The following is a 13,492-nucleotide window of genomic DNA, read 5'->3' as shown; positions in this document are numbered from 1 at the left end:
CTCATAGACTTGCATTGATAGGTTTTGACCGTTTCCTCTTACTTTAAGGAGTTGTTCAGGCTTGGGACAAAAGTCTGCAGTCACTGTATGTGAGAGAGGCTGAAAAAACACCATACATTTCTGGCTACTGAGCTCATTGTACTGCCCTGGTGTGATTTACTAAGGTGAGCTCAAAGGTCCTCATACCAGACATTGAGGAGTAATGTTATACAAATCAGTAGCATGCAAAAGCCCAAACCAGTGGTATGTTCATATATCCTCCCTCCTGTGAGATCAGTAGAAACAGCCTGCACATCCAGCAGATATAGAGACTCTACGTGGTGGGGCAGAGGACGCAGCATACATCAAGGGGCACCATTATATATTTTTTGCACAGTAACCTAAATGTCCCTCTAAATTATGTGATATGTTATAGAATACAGCACGGAGTATCCTGTACCTTGATAACCATATACCTTTGCATTGAACTGTTTTAGGGTTCTTGGTGGTATAAATCAATCCGATATAGTGGAGACCAGATCCTTATACGCACTACACAGATCTACACATATTTTGTATATAAGACACGGAACATGGACATGAAGCGTGAGTATATCTATTTTTTTTGTTTTTTGAACTGTCTGTAAAGATGAAAAATGTCTTTGTGCAACTTTTAGACAGCTGCCGTCTTATGTTGCTCAGAAAATTTTCCTTACACTGTGCCCAAGAACTGTACTATAATTGCCTGAAAAAGGTGCATCCTCCATCTGGGATGCTCCCTTTAAAGGAGAATGAGGGTCCTAAACCCCCTCATCCCCTGATCACTAATTCAACATGACTGTTGGTGGCAGCTTTTTCAATTGTGATCAGTGGAGATTTCACCATTGCATTGAATGGAGGGCCGGCCATACTTTCCATGCAAGTCTATGTGAATTACTACAAAGAGACAGCTTCACTTTGAATCGTGATCATGGGTCACCTATGAGGCATTTATGGCATATACTTTAAATATCCATAAATACTTTATTGTACGAATAAAACCATAAGGATTTCCATTAATTAGCAGCTTAATTTGGTTTTCATTTGGTTGGGTCTGCACGATGGCTCAGTGGTTAGCTTTGCAGCTCTGGGGTCTTGGGTTCAAGTCCCACCAAGGACAACATCTGCAAGGAGTTTGTATGTTCTCCCTGTGTTTGCGTGGGTTTCCTCTGGGTTCTCCGGTTTCCTCCTACACTACAAAGACCTACTGATGGGGCTCACAATGTAGATTCCCGAATGGGGACAGTGATGATCATGTCAGTTTTATTTTCAATTCGCATGTCCACATACAAATACTATGACTGGCCAGCACTATTTTTCTTGTCCTCCTCCTCTCTTTCCACTCCATTCTTAAGAAGTTGCTGTATGATGGAGCATTCATGTATGGATAATGTATCCAGGATCTATGGTTGGTTATTCCTTTTGAATCTATTCTTTTAGGTCTCATCATGGTCTTAGCCGGTGCCTCTGAGTTTGACCCACAGTATAATAAAGATGCCTCTAGCAGACCTGCAGATAATGTATTGATTCCTCAGGTAATCTATATTTATAATTCTGGCATTATGAATCTAGTATATGGAAAGTTCTCATTTGTGATAAGGGTGTATTCAGTTTTGTCTTTTCTGCCCTTAGCTGATTAGAGAAATTGGTGGCATCAATCTTAAGAAGAACGAACCTCCGCTGACCTGTCCATACAGTTTAAAATCCAGGGTCCTTCTACTAGCTCACTTGTCACGTATGCAGGTTCCTGAGAATCTAAAAGAAGGTAAAAAAAATAAGATTCCCTAAGATTTTTTTTTCTTTTTGTAATTCCATAGGATTACTCATTTCTGTTGGTTTTCATTTCTTAGATCAGCAGTTTATTCTAAAGAAATGCCCTGCTTTGCTTCAAGAAATGGTTAATGTCATATGCCAGCTGATAATCATGGCCCGTAGTCGAGAAGGTAATACACATGGATCGTTTTTAACAGCTTTCTATTGATGAGGCTGTTCGCGTAAGAGAAAAAAACATTTTCTTTCACATTTTTATTTAAAAAAAAAAAATCTTTGATTCATCAGAAAAAAATGACTTTTCCATTACTGAAACAGGAGATGGCAGTTTCTATGAATACAATTCTATGTAGGAGGGAGGAGCTAGAGGCAGAGCTCCTCCCTACATAGAATCTTATCAGTAGCAGCTGCCATCTCCTGTCTCAGTAATAAGTAATAGTAAGGCATAATAATACGTCCCTGTGCCTTAATTATCAGGTACGTATTATTAAGCCTCGGCGATCGTGCCCGCACAGAGTCTGTGTGGGTGCGATCACCGCCGGGTGTCAGCTGATTTTGACAGCTGACACCCGGTACTCGGTGCCAGGAGTGGTCCTGGCACCGTCACCTCCCATCACATTAACTCCTGAAATGCTACGATCGAAGTCGATCACAGCATTTCGGGAGCAGGCAGAGGTAAGACCACCTCTTTTATCTTAGATCAGAGACCCCGCTCTGTCAGTGCAGGGTCCCGATCTTTGCCATGGTGACCCGATGTCGTCATGACATCATTCGGTTTACCAGGCACCAGAAAGTTAGTTAGATCATGCGCTGACAGCTCACATAGCATAGGGATAAGTCCCATAGTGGGAAAAAGTAAAAAAAAGAAAGTGAAAAAAAAATTGTAAAAATATTTAAAAAGGAAAAGTATATATTTTACCCATAAAAAAATTATGAAAAAAAACCCCAAAAAACAATTAAAGTGCACATATTTGATATCGCCACTTCCAGAATGACCTGACCTATAAAACTGTCACACAAGTTAACCCCTTTAGTGATGACGGTAAAAAAAATAAACAACGAAGCAACAAACGGTGCTTTATCATACCTCCGAACAAAAAGTGGAATAAAACACGATCAAAAAGACGAATGTAAATATAAATGGTATCACTGAAAACATCATCTTGTCCCGAAAAAAACAAGCCGCCATACAGCTCTATCAGCCGAAAAATAAAAAAGTTATAGCTCTCAGAATAAAGCAATGCAAAAAAACATATTTTTTTCTATAAAAGTTTTTGTGTAAAAGCGCCAAAACATAAAAAAAACTATACCAGTGTAGAATCACTGTAAACGTACTGACCCGAAGAATAAAGCTGTAAAGCTGCCTTATCAATTTTACCACACACGGAACGGCATAAAAAACCCTCAAAAAATAATTCCTGAATTGTTGATTACATCGGGGTAAATTTCTGAAATACGTGATTCGGATGGAACCCCCGGCGGAAGATTCCCTGTAATGAGGCAGATGGAGGCATCGTGGACGCCGTCTGACCTGTGATCCCATGGTGTCCGTCTTTTTATTAGGCATGCATAAAGGTTCCGTCGGCCACAGTTTTATGAACCTTGGGGGGAAAAAAAAAACACCGCTAAACGGAGACCAGACGGAGTCCAGAGTAACTCTGCTGCCTCATTATAGTGAATGGATCCCTCGGGATAGGATTAGGGTTAAGGTTGTGGTGGGGTGACGATATGGCTTGAGGTGCTCAAGTGACATGCTTGAGTCTCTGCCCCATATGTTTCACGGCTGTTATACAGCCAAAAGAGCCACATGGGGATTGCCTGCCATACACAAGCAATTCCCACATTAACCCCTTCACCCCCGAGCCTGTTTTCACCTTCATGACCAGGCCAAATTTTACAATTCTGACCACTGTCACTTTGAGGTAATAACTCTGGAACGCTTCAACGGATCCCACTGAATCTAAGACTGATTTTTCGTGACATATTGTACTTCATGATAGTGGTAAAAAATTTTCGATATGACTTGCTTTTATTTGTGAGAAAATCGGAAATTTGGCGAATATTTTGCAATTTTCAATCTTTGAATTTTTATGGTCTTAAATCAGAGAGATATGTCACACAAAATAGTTAATAAATAACATTTCCCACATGTCTACTTTACATCAGCACAATTTTGGAAACCATTTTTTTTTGTTTGTTAGGGAGCTATAAGGGTTAAAAGTTGCCCAGTGATTTCTCATTTTTCCAACAAAATTTACAAAACCAATTTTTTTTAGGGACCACATCACATTTGAAGTCACTTTGAGGGTCCTTTATGACAGAAAATACCCAAAAGTGACACTATTCTAAAAACTGCACCCCTCAAGGTGCTCAAAACCACTTCAAGAAGTTTATTAACCCTTCAGGTGCTTCACAGGAAATTTTGGAATGTGGAAGAAAACAATGAGCATTTAACTTTTTTTCACAAAAATTTAACTTTAGATCCAATTTTTTTTATTTTTGCAAGGGTAACGGAGGAAAATGGACCCCAAAATTTGTTGTGCAATTTCTCCTGAGCATTCAGATACCCCATATGTGAAGGAAAACTATTGTTTGGGCGCACAGCTGGGCTTGGAAGGGAAGGAGCGCCATTTGACTTTTTGAATGTAAAATTTGCTGGAATAATTAATGGACGCCATGTTGCGTTTGTGGAGCCCCTGATGTGCCTAAACAGTGGAAACCCCTCACAAGTGACGCCATTTTCGAAACTAGACCCCTCATGGATCTTATGTAGATGTGTGGTGATCACCTTGAACCCCCAAGTACTTCACAGAAGTTTATAATGTTGAGCCGTGAAAATATTTTCCCACAAAAAAAAGTTTTTAGCTCAAATTTTTTTTATTTTCAAAGGGGTAACAGGAGACAATGGACCCCAAAATTTGTTATGCAATTTCTTCTGAGCACGCAAATACCTCATATGTGAGGGAAAACTATTGTTTGGGCGCACTGCTGGGCTCAGAAAGGAAGGAGTGACGTTTTCGAACACAGACTTTAATGTCTGCGGGTGTCATATCACGTTGGGAGAGCCCCTGATGTGCCTAAACCGTGGAAAAACCCCGAAAGTGACCCCATTTTGTAAACTAGACCCCTCAAGGAATTTATTTAGATGTGTGATGAGCACCTTAAATTCACAGGTGCTTCACAGAAATTTACAACGTGGATCTGTAAACATGAAAAAAATATATTTTTCCCACAAAAATGTTGTTAGCCCCAAATTTTCTCATTTTCACAAGGATAGCAGGAGAAAATTGACCCCAAAACCTATGTACGCCGATACCCCATATGTAGTCGAAAACCACTTTGATGTACAGTGCAAATCTCCGAAGGGAAGAAGCACCATGTTGGAGTTCAGATTTTGCTGGACTGATTTGAGGGTGCCATGTCACATTGGCAGAGCGCCTGAGGTGCCAGAACAGGAGACTCCATTTTACACACTTCACCTCTCAATGAATTCATCTAGGGCTGCAGTGATCATATTGACACCACAGGTGGATCACAGAATTTTATTCTATTGAGCAGTGAAAAAAACAATAATTACATTCTTACTACCAAAATTAGTTTTGGCCCCAGATCTTACATTTTTACACTGGTAAAATGCCACCAAAATTTGTCCCACAATTTCTGCTGAATGTAGAAATACAACATATGTGGCTGTACAGTACTGCTTGGCCACACGGCAAAACGCTGGAGTGACTGAGCACTATTTGCCTCATGGAGCGCAGATTTTTCTAGAATAGTTTATGGACTCCATACACAGAGCCCCTAAGTGCTACAGTAGCAGAATCCCTCCTGAAGTGACCCCATTTTGGAAATTATACCCCTTTGGGAATTTATCTACAGGTGTAGTGACGATTATGACTCCATGAGTCTTTTCCAGAAACAAGCAGCGGCTGTTGCTGAGTGAAAATTGCAAACTGCTGTTGTAGTGTCCAGTACATTGTAGTGCCCGGTACATGATTCTGGAGACATGCTCTCGTAAATTAGGCAGGCTCTTATCGCTACAGAAATGCCAAACACGTGGACGCTAACTGTGGTTTAGGCACACATGAGCTCAGAAGGGAGGGGGCATTTGGATTTGGGAGTGCAGAAGTTGCTGAATTTCTGTTGAGGGGCGAGGAGCCTTGTGCTACCAGTAACTTATATTTATGATAACATGACGGACCTGAGTGGGGATTTGTTTTTGTTTTGTGGATTAAATTGAAGCTTTTATGGGAATATTTTACATAACATTTTGGATCACATTTATCCTGCATTCTACGCTGAGCACTTACATCAGGGTTTCCATCTAAATCTCCGAATGATGTGATTCAAATGAAAACGCGAAGGATCCATTCATTATAATGAGGCAGCAGAGTTACTCTGGACTCGGTCTGGCCTCTGTTCGGCCTCTGTTCAGCAGTGTCCTTTTCATAAGTGCACAAAACTGTGGCCGACTGCGCTTTTATGCACGCCAAATAAGACGGACGGCGCCCGCAGTGCCTCTATTTGCCTTATTGTAGGGAATTTTCCATCGGGGGTTCTCTCTGAATCACGTATTTCAGAGATTTTCACGGAAACCCTGTGTCAGCGCAGAGCCGGTAAATTTGAACCGAGTCTTACTGCGATCTTTGATAGGCAAAATGAATAAATTAACAGCGGGTCAAGAATGGGTTTTATTTATTTTTTACGCCGTTCCTCGTGCGATATAAGTGATTAGACGACTTTATCCTTCGGGTCAGTACGATTACAGCGATGCCAGATTTATATAGTGTTTGGGGTTTTTTTTTGTTTTTTTTTATGTTTGGCAGCTGTCACACACTAAAAGACTTTTTATTGCAAAAGCATCGCCATATTTTGAGAGCTATAATTTTTCCATATTTCGGAGAGTCATGTGATGGCTTGTTTCTTGCAGGACGAGTTGACTTTTTTTATTGGTACTATTTTCGGGCACGTGATATTTTTTAATCGCTTTCTATTCTGATTTCTGGGAGACAGAATGCAAAAAAAACAGCAACTCAGGAATTGTTTTATTTGTTGTTTCGCATGTGGTAAAATTGATAAGGCAACTTTATTCTTCGGGTCAGTACGATTTACAGCGATACCAAATAATTATCACTTTATTCTGAGAGCTATAACTTTATTTTTCGGCTGATGGAGCTGACTGGTGTCTTGTTTTTTGCGGGACAAGATGATGTTTTCAGCGGTACCATTTTTATTTACATTCATCTTTTTGATCGCGTTTTATTCCACTTTTTGTTTGGCAGTATCATGATAAAGCATTATTTTTTTGCCTCATTTTTTATCTTTTTTTTTTTTTACAGTGTTCACTAAAAGGGTTAACTAGTGGGACAGTTTTATAGGGCAGGTCATTCCGCACGCGGCGATACCAAATGTGTACTTTTTTTTTTTTTTTTTTTTTTTTTTACTTTTTATGAAAATATTTATTTATGGGTACAATATATTTTATTTCCTTTATTATTCTGTGAATTTTTTTTTTTTAATATTTTTACAAAAATGTTTTCACTTTTTTATTTTGTCCCACTATGGAACTTTCACTTTTTTCAGCCTGATCGCTTATAAAGCATAGGGATGCAGGAGCATTCCTATGCCTTATAAACTCTTAGTGCTGCACTAATACACAAAGTTGCTAGATCATGCACTGCGCATGATCTAGCAACTTTGCTAGCTCTGTTGACCCAGATGACGACATTGGATCACCATGGCAATGATCGGTCTCCGATCAAAAGGAAAAGGGGCTTTCTTCCCTCTGCCTGCATGCTGAATGCTGCGATTGTAACCCCTGGGGTCCCTAATCAGGAAATTATCCTCTATTCCAGGAAATAGGGGATCATTTTCAAACTTTAGAATACCCCTTTAATGAATGTGCGGTTCCGAAGGCGGAGTGGACTTAATTAATTTTAAATGTGTTTTTTCTGTATTTGTGCATGTCTTTTATTTGTTTTCGTAGAACGCACCCAAAAAGGGCATATATAGATTTTTCTTCCCTTTCGGAGATCGGTTCCTACAAAACAATTTTCATGTAATCATGAAATATTAAATGTTCTCACCACCGACAAAAGTACAATCATTGGTATATTTTTCTTTGTTTTTCTCGCTTTTTCTGAAGAGAGGGAACTCCGGCCACCATCACTTTCTTCTCTGGAGAACTGCATGAAGCTCTGTCAGATGATCGTCCAGGGCCTCCAACAGTTCAAATCGCCCTTTTTGCAGCTGCCATTTATTGAAGAGGATCACTTAAGACGAGTTTTCAACCACAAAAAGGTACATTGGGCTTGCTTCTATCTCATGTTAGTATTTTCTCCTTGAACCATGTCAAACTCTGTATAAGGGCGTCTTTCACACGTCAGGGTGTCCGGTACATGTGGTGACAGTTTCCACACGTACCAGAGACACTGATACACGTAGAACCATTCAAATGAATGGCTCTGTGCACTAGTCAGCGTGTTTCCACGGACCGTGTGTACATGAGCAAAACACGTTGACATGTCCGTTTTTTACCCGCTGCCCGGGCTGCAAAACGTCTCACACTGATGACAGACGGATGACATCAGTGTGACACGTACGGCGTCTGGGAATCTGTGTACCAGTAGCGCTGTTCCCAAGTGCCAGGTGCTGAACGCTGCTCTCATAATTGTCCCCTGCCGGCGCTGCAATAAGCACCAGCAGGGGATAATGATGAGAGTAGTAGTCTGATCCCACTGTCTCCACCTGTAAAAATAAGAATAAAATTTTAAAAAATCCATATACTCACCTGTCCGAAGATGTCCCCCACTGTAATCCATGCGTCTGCTCACGCCGGGGAGAATGACTTCAGCGAGTGGGCCCGGAGCTGCACTGAGCTCCGTGAGTGACAGGACACCACTCGCTGAGCGCAGCTTCGGGGCCCGCTCGCTGGAGCGAGTCATTCTCCCCGGCTCCTTGGCGTGAACGGTCAGATGGTTTACAGTGGGGGACATCTTTGGACAGGTAAGTATGGGGAATTTTTCTATTTTATTCTTATTTTTACAGTTGGAGACAGCATGAGCAGACTACTGCTCTCAACATTGTCCCCTGCTGGTGCTGATCGCAGCGCCGGCAGGGGACAATGATGAGGGCAGCGTTCAGCACCCGGTGCTTGGGAACAGCGCTAACTATACCTCTGATTCACCGGCGCCGATGCATGTGATCCTGATGTGGCACACATGTGCCATACGTATGCCACACAGGTGCACACGGACACTTATATCTCCGGTACTGTTTTTCCAATACTGTAAATATCCAGATGTGAGAAACCGGCCTAAGAAATAATTTTAAATATTATATGAAACCTTTTAGAGTGATATGATGTTGGCATTAAATATAATGTGGATCTATAATGATATAAAAGTGAGGATAGTTGACTCTCCATCTAAAGCACCACTCTGCAGGGTTTCTTTTCAGGGCTGCAGTGTTGCTACTAATCTAAGGTCCGTAGTCTTCTAGTTACCCACCACCATCTTCACATTTTATTAGCGCCGCTCCGGTCCCACGGCTCCATCTTGTGACCGAAACTTCTGACGGACCAGAAGTCAGAGGTGACGGTGACAAACTCTAAATGTAAGTCTATTAGCCAGCGCAAGGCTCTCGTAGACTTTCATTGAAAAGTGACCTCTGGCTCATCCAGCAAGCACTGGAGCGATCCGGCAGGTCACAAACTGCTGGAAACCGTCAAGAGCGACGGCTGTAAAAGGATAAAGACGGCGCCGTATAAGTAGAAGACTGGGGGCAAGGAACTTGGATTAGTAGCAACACTTCAGCTCTGCAATAAAAAAAAAGCACACTGGACTGATTCTTTAACCCTTTAATGACCAGGGAATTTTCCATTTTTGCGCTTGAAATTTTTTCCTTTCCTTGTCTTCTTCCAAGAGCTATAGATTTTATATTTTTCTATAGACTTAGCCATATGAGGACTTATGGAGGGGCAGTTGTAGTTTTGCCATACAATGTACTGAAAAAAAAATTCCAACTGGAATGAAATGGTGAAAAAAAAATGCAAGTTTGCCATTATTTTAGGGGGTTTTGTTTTTACAATGATCATTGTGCTGTAAAAATGACCCAAGTCAGTGTGATTTAGTGATGCTTAACGTGCAGTAATTTTTCCCTTGATGGAGCTTAGTGAGAGCTTGGTTTTTGCTTGTTGAGACAATTTTTTTTTTTTTTTACCAGTATGAGGTACATACAACGTTTTGATCAGATTTTATTGCATTTCTTTAAGGTACGTAATATGACCAAATCAATGAAATTCTGGTGTTTCGACTTTTTTCTCTTTTCGGTATTTACCATACAAGTCGATTCATTTTATATTTTGATCGGATTTTTATGGATGCCTCGATTTTACATTTTTTTATTCTATATTTTATTTATTAGCTCCTTTAGGGCACTTGAACCTCCAATCTTTTGATCACTTGAAAGCGGAAAAATCGGGGTCTCCTATGGCTGAGCTTCACAGGATTACCAAGATAGCAGCCATGGGAGCCATCCATAACCTTCCAGTTGCCTTAGTAACCTATCGGTACCCAGCCGTCACGTCGGGCTAATGGGAGTTTGTGTATGCACACACTGGTGCACGCTCCATTTAAATGCTGCGGTCAGAGATTGACATCGGCATCTAAATGCTTAACAGCTGCAGCCAGAACTCCGGTCACAGCTAATAGAGACAGATGCCGGCTATGTAATATAGCCGGCATCTACTGCGTACGGAGGTAGCTCCTCTCCAGAGCGGAACCCTTTCTAGGACGTTTATTCTCACCCTAATGTGGATAGTGGTTAATGAGCAAGTTATGTGCTAGATTCACTGATCTTTGTACAGTCTATTCTGACTTCTTGATGATGAGCTCCTAAAAAGCTGCTTACATTTTACAGTTTTTATTGAACAAGTGATGACTAAACTGTGCACCAGCCTGAAAACCAGATGGCTCTCCCCTGTGTGAACAGGAATTTATAATGTCACACCCTTTAGTTTAACAACTTTGGTTTTGGGACTCTATTCTGTAGACACTTTGCACTATTACCATGTGTTGTCTATTTTTATATTCCCTCTTATAGTGGAAATCTGTATATAAGATCACACAGAGCTACACGCTCTCCCAGCTCACCCTTCCCAACATCCACAGTACATGTATGGTACCGAGGGAAGTGCATTCATACTGCCATACATATATAGCGCATAATCAGAGCAGAGTAAATCATAGCTGGCTCCCTTCTGTGACGGCCGTGATCTGTTCATGTGGCTGTTCAACTCCTCAGATGCTGCTGTCGATACTGACAGCGGCGTCTACATGTTTATTTGAGGAAGGGGTCACCCTCTATACCCCATCTGCATTCCGAGATTGCAGTGCCGCTGTGGCGATGGTAGCTATGATGATTCCAAGCCAAGTAAGGACCTCTGGGTCTCCAAGCTACGGTGGACTGCTAGGCCCTTGAATAAGCCGGGGTCTGTCATACCTCCTGTCAGTGTAAGTGCAGAATTGATGCATTGCAGAGTATGAGGCTGGTGATCAGACAACAGAGAACTGATGTCCCATACTGGGACCAAGCACTAAAAAAATATAGATATTTTAATATTTTTTTATGTTCTGCACACGTCTCTAAAGGGCCTTTATGTTAAACACTGTCATAAAGTGATCTTGTTGTGAATATGCAGAGAGGAGAAAATTCAAAAGCAGAATTGTCATAAAGATCTTTTCCTTTTCTGTGTCCTTATATAAAATGTTTTGCAAAGCATGAGGATTGACCTAATTTATTTATTGATTCAGTTTAAAATCAAGACCATCCGGGATCTGGTCAGCATGAAGGAGTCAGATCGTCGTCTGCTGTTCAGCTTTCTAGAGGATAGCAGTTATGAGGAGTTGGTGGCCGTCCTTGGTAGTTTTCCACATGTCACAATGGAGGTAAAACCACAAGGTATGTCCTATTTCTTGTATCCTTATATGTATTTGCCTCCAATTTCCTAATTATTTTATTATAATTACTCATTTGATGGGATGCATTCTTTTTCGGTGTATTCTACCAGTGAGTGAGTGCCACATTTCAATATATTTGCTTGTTTTTAATCAGATTTGTTCCATAATTACAACTGATCACCTATCCACAGGCCGTTCATCTCTCGCCTATATCTGTCAGTCCCATAAACTTTGCACATCTCTCCTAAAATGTTTCACAAGGCAAAATGATGATACAGTGACTAAAGGAGTTGTAGCGAGTATAGAAGTCCTTCCCTATCAGTAGGATAGGAGATAACTTATTGAATGCTAGAGATTAGGGATGAGCGAGCATACTCGGATAAGTAGTTATCCGAGCGTGTCTCGGTTTGGATAGAGGAGTCGGTGTGCTCGAGTCAAATGTTCAGGTACCCTGGCTAGTACAAAACCACTGTATCATGTTTAGTGGCTCTGTATCAGCCACAATACATGCAGCCACAGATACCCGAGCATTTGACTCGAGCACGCCAGCTCCTCTATCTGAACCTGAGCATGCTCACTCATCCCTCCTAGAGATCTAACCGTACGCCCACTGATCCTTAGGATTGTGTTCAGCAATCACATTGAGAGTGAATGGAGTGGGAGAGCACATGCTCCACCCCCACTCTATGTAATAGGGGCCCTTCACATCGATGTTACAAGCCCTTTAAGCTTCATTTACATGAGACTAGACAATTTGAACCTACAAGAAAGCCAACATATTATGTGAGTGTAACATCACTTTGTTTTATTACAGTGCTAGACGATGAAGACAGTAACAACATTACGGTGGGCTCCCTCGTCACTGTCCTTGTCACCCTGAAAAGACAAACCATGGCGGTAAGTATGAAAACGAATTGTAATAATTGCATTCGAAGCTACAGATGCACTTGTAGTGATGTAGAGTTTTGGATTATTAGACAGTCTATACCATTGAGTGTTTTTGGAAGAAAGACTTTAGACCAGTCTGTGTAGTTTGTTACTGGTTAATTCCTCTTCCTTTCACATCATAGGAAGTGTTTGAGAAGGAGCAGTCTACTTGTTCTGCCGAGGACCAGCCGGTTGAAGAAGCGGTATGTATAGTGTTTTATGTTGAGAAGTCCATGTGGCCATCTTCCATTACCTGAACCTAGTGACTACATTGTGATTGGCCTAGTATGTTATACCTGTGCCTTTTGGCTCTTTTGGATTTTTCAGCTGTCTCACCTGGTAAAACAGTGTAGCTATAAAAGCTTAGAGTGGTTGCTTTTGGGTCAAGATGGGCCCAACAATTTCAGCAAAGTTCTTTAAATCAAAAATAGGTTTTATTTGCAATCTAAGTACTTATTTTCTGCAAAGGTAAACGAGTTGTTCTCACTTGTGTATGGGTGTTGATAGACGATGCTACATACAGTGGGGGGACGGGGGGCAGTTACCGAGGCTACTGTCTGACTCGCTGCAGGGCATATGCCCTACTACTTAGGATAGAACATGTGCTTGATTACCTGCTGGACGTCCAACAGATTCGTCCTCGGTAACATTCCAGACCATCGGGCTCTATGTGGGAAAAACAGGCTCTACAGTTATTTTATTGGTGAAAAAACATGAAATCTATGCTTTCTGGAAACTGCTATGGGCAAGTTATGTTGGAAGTGTTGCTAGTGTTTGTTTTCTAATATATTTCTAACTCTATCAGTAAATGCCTGTAA

General features: G+C 41.2%; 1 protein-coding gene across 1 annotated transcript in view; it reads left to right on the top strand.

The window, feature by feature from the left end:
* The window catches only part of SEC63 (SEC63 homolog, protein translocation regulator), an 85,390-nt gene that overhangs the window by 28,575 nt on the left and 43,323 nt on the right, over positions 1-13,492 (top strand). Inside the window, exons 8-15 of the mRNA XM_073675806.1 lie at positions 477-585; positions 1,459-1,553; positions 1,651-1,783; positions 1,869-1,961; positions 7,934-8,088; positions 11,601-11,748; positions 12,562-12,644; positions 12,818-12,877. Coding sequence (XP_073531907.1) covers positions 477-585; positions 1,459-1,553; positions 1,651-1,783; positions 1,869-1,961; positions 7,934-8,088; positions 11,601-11,748; positions 12,562-12,644; positions 12,818-12,877 — 876 coding nt within the window. The remainder of the gene's footprint in view (positions 1-476; positions 586-1,458; positions 1,554-1,650; positions 1,784-1,868; positions 1,962-7,933; positions 8,089-11,600; positions 11,749-12,561; positions 12,645-12,817; positions 12,878-13,492) is intronic.

Source organism: Phyllobates terribilis, unplaced genomic scaffold (assembly GCF_046119375.1).
Source record: "Phyllobates terribilis strain yellow unplaced genomic scaffold, ASM4611937v1 Scaffold_3__8_contigs__length_932513732, whole genome shotgun sequence".
NCBI classification, from domain to species: Eukaryota; Metazoa; Chordata; class Amphibia; order Anura; family Dendrobatidae; genus Phyllobates; species Phyllobates terribilis.
The sequence above is the reverse complement of the archived record's forward strand: the minus strand, read 5'-3'. Positions and strand labels throughout refer to the sequence as shown.